This window comes from Carcharhinus amblyrhynchos, chromosome 8 (assembly GCF_965287045.1).
Source record: "Carcharhinus amblyrhynchos chromosome 8, sCarAmb.v2.hapA, whole genome shotgun sequence".
Taxonomy (NCBI): domain Eukaryota; kingdom Metazoa; phylum Chordata; class Chondrichthyes; order Carcharhiniformes; family Carcharhinidae; genus Carcharhinus; species Carcharhinus amblyrhynchos.
Window position 1 is genome coordinate 120,257,492 of NC_137331.1, and position 6,286 is coordinate 120,263,777.

Here is a 6,286-nt window from a genome sequence, read left to right on the forward strand (position 1 = left end):
TGGTCGGCGCAACATCGTGGGCCGAAGGGCCTGTTCTGCGCTGTAATGTTCTATGTTCTATGAAGGAATGGTGTGATAAGAAGGATAAAAAGGTGATTGGTTGGAGGAACCGGTGAGGAACAAAACAGGGCTTCATTGTAAAGATAAAAAGAAAATAAATAAAGGTGTTTGTTGTTTTAAATCCAATGTGTCAGGTTTCTATTTGCTTTGTGAATGCAAAACAATTATATAATTGATTGATTGCCAGGCTTTTCTCAGTTACAATTTATTTCCAATGCCGTAATTGGACAGCAGATTCTGGGGGCGATCTTACCTACTTATCACACTGATTGGTGAGCCAGTAAGATTGCGAGAGGGGCAAAAGTCTTGGAGTCAGAATTATTGAATGGTTTCAAGAGGGAAAGAGGAATCTGAGGAACAGGTGGAAAAGTGGATTTGAGACCAGACAGAAATTAGCCAATATCTGATTGAATAGCGGAGCAAGCTTGAAGGGCTGAATTTGCTCTTCGAATCTGCTCCTAATTCCTATGTTCCTATGAAAAACCTGGTTTGCACCTTGTTTCTTGCCTCTTGTGATGATAGCAGCACTGAAAAGGGTGCAAGGGCAATAAAGTAGGTAAATCATAATTTTAATACTATTAGTGAACTCGGGATGTAATCGTCCAAATTCATTGGCCTTAACGGCCTCACTGGTGTAGGTCCTCACCCCTGAGGATTATGTTTGATTCCCAACAAAGGGGATTGGATGTGTTGGCCTCACTGGCAGGACCGAAGGCCATTGAGGCCCCTCAGGTGGTTGAGGGAAGGGATGGGTGGTGCAGTCCAGCCTGGCATTGCCAGCCTAGGACCCTGGCAGTGCTTACTGGACACTGGATAGTGTCAAGGAGCAGGACCTATGGGGAGGTTGAACGGGGCGGTGATTGGCTGGAGGGGGATGGCTGGACAGGGGTGCAGTAGGCCAGAGGGGAATCGGGGGGGCATGATCTTGGTGGGGGGATGATCTTCCAATGCAGTAATGCACTGTGAGATCTTACACATGCGCAATGGCACTCTCTAGCAATCAGCAGCTGGTTTCTCAACCTGAAAAGACTCTGTCCACTCCCCCTGCTGCTGAGAATCACTCTTTTCCTCATTTTTTTCTCTAAGTGGCATAAGGTATTAATTTTTCTCTTGCCGAAGACATAGGTGCGATTCTCTCCTATTTTCTTGCTCATTGGGCACATTTAATATTTTTGGTAAAATCTGTGTTATTCTTTACAGGAATTATTTCATCATTGTGTAAATCATATTTTGTATTAACAGATACTTTTTGTTTTTTAGTTGAAAAACCTGAGTTTTGAAGAGTTACAGATGAGGTTGAGTGCACTGGATCCAATGATGGAACGAGAAATTGAGGATCTGCGACAAAGATACCAGGCTAAACGACAACCCATTCTGGATGCCATGGATGCCAAGAAACGGAGACAGCAGAATTTCTAGCTGAATTCATACAGTAGAACCTACTCAGTCTACCCTGGGCAGCATGGTCTGTAATATATCTATACCGTCAGCAATGAGCTCTCTAATTCCTTTTTGTAGTGCGTGGATGATTAAGTGCTTTGCTCTTTATTTGCCAGGCCATGCACAAATAGTGACTTAAGGGGACTGACTTGTGCCGGCCTGTGCCAGAACTTTTGGGTTGTTGCCTGTCCACAACCCTGCGCAACTCTGAAGAAGTATTGATTGTCAGAACAATTAACAAACCAAAAATACTTAAACACTGGTAGAATTATGTTAATTATGATCTGCAGTTCATCCCATAGGCATTGAAGCAAACAGTTTATAGCAATGTACTGTATGACCATTTTTTTTAGCACTACTTGTTTTTTTCATCTCCACAGCTTAGAAGTCTATAAAGTAATTGCAAATTAGTTTGGAATATAACACATCATTGACTGAGGCAATTCCATTAATAGCCTCAAATGCAACAAAGATGGCAATGTCACAATATTTATGACCAGCACAAAATAGCAGATACACCATATGCTGATTAAGCATGCTAGGTTATTAAGAAAATCTCAAACTGTTAAAGTATAACCTGAATAGTAACCTAGGTAGTATTCTCTGACTCCTCAAATCAACTTGTTAAATGCACCACATGTTTGTTGAGTGTGTGTCAATGTGTCACAGTCATAACCTTTTACATGTAAAAACTGGACTTCTGCCAAGTAACCTGTATACCTCTAATGTTATGCTTTTCTGCTGAAAGTAATTCTACAATGTGCTGAAACTACTGCCATTTTGTAATTTGCCTTCAATGTTTAGACCACCAATGGCAGTTCTGAAGTATCTGAGTGCAGGAGTACATGTGCACAATTGTTCAAAGGTCACAATATGATGTTAAAGTTTCAGGCTTTGGATTTGCCCACTTTTGGGATAGGTCTGCATAAGTCTGCAGTATAAAAATTACATTTCTGACCTGTGCAGGAAGGTTAAACAGTGAAAACTGCCAGGTTGCCATGTAGCACCTCATGCCGCTTGTAGTGACTATTGGCTTAAAGTCAGCAGTATTTTACTTTTTAATGTATAGAGAGGGGCCATTTATTTTTCTTAAAAGATAACACTTTGTGTTATCGAACATACTCACATCTCTGATTACATTAGAATGGAGAGTCAGGGCTGCCTCTGGCAAGAGCACTTTGATGTAATTGTGTCCACTCCGCTGAAAAGAACACTTTAATTCTTGTGGTCCTTAGAGATCTCTTTCATGTTTACTTACTACGTGTACACCTGATGTAATGTATTTGGGCAGGCTTGCTGATAGAAATAGACTTTGGTCCAAACAGTTTAACACTAAATTAATACACAGCAATTGGTGTTGCATTAACCACTGCCACTGATTCATACAAGATGAGACAGAATGCTTCATTGCCCATCTTAAAAGTGTACAGGAACTAGATCCCCAGAGCACAGAAGCAAGCTAAAGATTGTAGTTATTTTTAAGTGAATACTGAATTTATTGGTGCGCATGAGCATTCGAAAAAAATCAGTAGGTGCCAATTTTCTTGTTTTTATTAGATTTTGATGTCGTCTTAAAAGTTTATTTCTTAACTTATTAGTCTCACATTTGGTATGTTTATCAAGTTGAGCCTCATCAATACAGCAGCAGGCTGTAAGCAGATGCACTGACTGCACTGTTAACCTACTAAAGGAACTTCCTATGATGTAGATGATCTCCAGAAACATAAGAAATTAATGCTAAGACATTAGCAACTAAACTCTGCTGATTTTTCTCACTGTAGGTGTACTATTTTGTAAGAGCCACTTTCCAAAGTATTGATGCCTTAATCATTTGGTATGTCATTTGCAAACAAGATTTTGTGAGATTTCCTTTCAGTTTCAATGTTCATTTATAAACTTAACATTTGATTGAACCCTTCTAAACACTGAGTCCAATCCCTGTACCACTTGAAAGTTTGGATGATGTCCAAATAAGATTATATATAACCTTTACTTAATTTTCAAAATAATATAAAGCTATTGTTCATTTATCCTTTAAAACTTTACCGTTAGTTTATTCAGTGAGTATGAACCCGTACTGTGCACTCATTGCAGAGCCTCACCAACTAAACCATTCTGTCACCTGTTATACCACCTCATAATGCTCAATCGTTTACCAAGCCACTATTTGATCTTATAATATTGTATGTGTACAAACCTGACGTATTAATTTTGTTAAAGGAGAAATTGACACCAGATACTTGAGCTGGACAACAGTGAGCTAACATTGATTTATCAATTGTCAACCAAGGTTAGTTTTAGAAGTAGCTCTGCAAATTAGATAATTCATCGTTTTGTGCTGTATTGCAGTTAATCGTATCTCGTGCTTTAAAAGGTTTTTCCATTTATGTGTTGACTTGTCAAATTAAGGCAAAGATGATGAGCACTTAGATTTTTAGCTAAGACAGGACTGTCCGTTTGATTGCACTTCTAAACTACTGTGAATATTCTAGACTCCTAATCCTCTGATCACTTTACATGCTGCTCCCCTAGAATCCATAACTCTTTTGCCACTACATGAAACATTGGCTGCTGTATTCAAATGGGCTTTCAGCTGAAGATTAAAACTCTTATGTAAGCAGTGTGCTACATTGTGATAGAAAAGGACTAGACTAGGTGCTTAGAAATTGGGTAGACAATACTGAATTGACGATGCCAAAGATTTGTTTGTGTTCACAGAAAAGTCAATCAAGTCAACAAACGTTCCTATTTGAAAATGATTATCCAGATTATAATTTAAACTTTAAAACTCTTTCCACCTAGAAACTTCAATAAAACTTTTGATTGCAAGAGTCACAGTAAACTGCCTTTCAGTGCCTTTTAAATAAGTTCAGTCGATTAATGTATTATGTTTCAAGTTGGGATGAACTGACAAAATATGATGCTGCTCAAAATCTCTGGAAGCGACATGCATTGAAAAACTATAATTGATAAGTTTGATGAAAACAGAATTATTTGCACATTGTTCAAGTTAAATATGTACCCATCCTGGACAGGGCACTCCAAAAAACATAGGACTGTATTCTCTGACCTCACTCGCGGCGAGAATTCTCCAGTCCTGCTGTAGCGAGTGGAGATTTGGCAGCGGCAGCAGGGCATGAACAGTCAAGAATTCCAGCCACAATCTCTCACCTTTACAAACATGTTGTGAGGGTTATGAAAGCATTCTATTGAAGGTTCGATTCAGGAAAAAGTATAATCCACTTTCATATTTGTATAGCTTTTGCTACATCACAATGTTGCCTATAAGAGGTGATAATGCTAAAATAGTCTCACCACTTGCTAAACATAGCCATCTAAAACGTTGAGTGATATGTAAACCTTTGAAGTTTTTTAAGCAATATATTCAATATGATTTAAAATGGGTGCCCTTCTATTTTATGCAGAGTTAAGGTTAACTAGAGCCTGCCCATGTGACTTTACTGCAGTATTGTGTTCTGCACTTTACTTTTAAGAATGTGGTTTTAGCTTTTTTATGAAAGTGATTAAACTTTCTCAGTAATTAACACCAACAGTAAAGAAAATGAATCTTTCAATTGTAACAGCTCTCAAGATTGATCAATATAGTGTATTGTCAATTGCTTTGCAATGGCTTCACTACATTCTCTCCCACAGGATGCTAGCTAAATATATGGGAAGGATTAAATAGATATGTTGATACAATGAGATGAAGAAAGGTGTGATGAAGCTTGTGTGGAGCATAAACACTGGCATGCACCTGTTGGGCTGCATGGCCTTGTTTTCTATGCTATGATTCTATGTAATTATGATTATATACTGTTCTGTCAGCAACCAGACTAACCTCTGTCCACACACTTACCTTTTGCTGTCATGAATCATGAATTTCTGTTCTGATCTCATCAAACTGAAAACAACTGACAGTCCAAAGCATCAACTTCCATTCCAAACACTTTTGTCTCTCAGCTCTTCAGATGAAGCAGATGTTTAGAATGTCCCCAAGTCCGTGTGGGAAAGTATTGCTGGTCCCCACATCTGTGGAATTATCGTGTTAACTCCTCATGGTGATGGTGCGTTTCACTTATACTGCTATCTGCCCAAGAGAATTTCTTAACTCAGTAATAAGCAATCATAATCCATTGTCATCAGTTATAAGGCACTACTACTGACTTGAATTATAAATGTATTTATCAGTGGTGTTGTCAATCTTTTTGAGTCCAAATGTTGCATTTTTAAAAAAAAATCATTGATATGCTTGTGTTATTTTCACTCAGAAGTTATATGCAATTTTTTGAGTTTTGTATGTTCATTTCCTTGATGTGGAACACTAACTTATTTTATGATGGGTAATTTCCATTGTATATCAGAATAAAGTGAATCAGTATCAGTCAGGTGTTTTATGATTGATGTTTATATTTTGTAATGTTCCCATTGAAACCAATAGTTTTAAAAAGATATTTGAATTTTTTGACTGGATGATCACGCAACAAGATTTCAAGTTTTAAAACTTTTCCTGTTACAAGCAAACTGAAAACCACATTGACTAAACACAATTTTTGTGGGCAACTTAAATTCTTGTAAGAAATTATGATTTTTAAGAATTGTATATAAATTTTAGGGAATTATCTGTCACATTTATTTATTTCTTCAAAAAATAAATAATTCTACGGGTCAGGGACCAAGACAAGGTAGAGATAAAGGTCACAAAGATTTTGTCTCCTGTAGTGAAGTCTCTGACTCTACAAACATTCTTGAATGATAACAGAAAACCTGCTGACACCCTATGTGC

General features: G+C 37.7%; 1 protein-coding gene across 1 annotated transcript in view; it reads left to right on the forward strand.

The window, feature by feature from the left end:
• Positions 1–5,886, forward strand: part of stk3 (serine/threonine kinase 3 (STE20 homolog, yeast)) — a 427,334-nt gene extending 421,448 nt beyond the window's left edge. The window contains exon 11 of the mRNA XM_080194726.1: positions 1,321–5,886. Within this exon, the coding sequence (XP_080050852.1) occupies positions 1,321–1,479 (159 nt within the window). The 3' untranslated portion in view covers positions 1,480–5,886. The remainder of the gene's footprint in view (positions 1–1,320) is intronic.
• Positions 5,887–6,286: the final 400 nt, after the last annotated feature.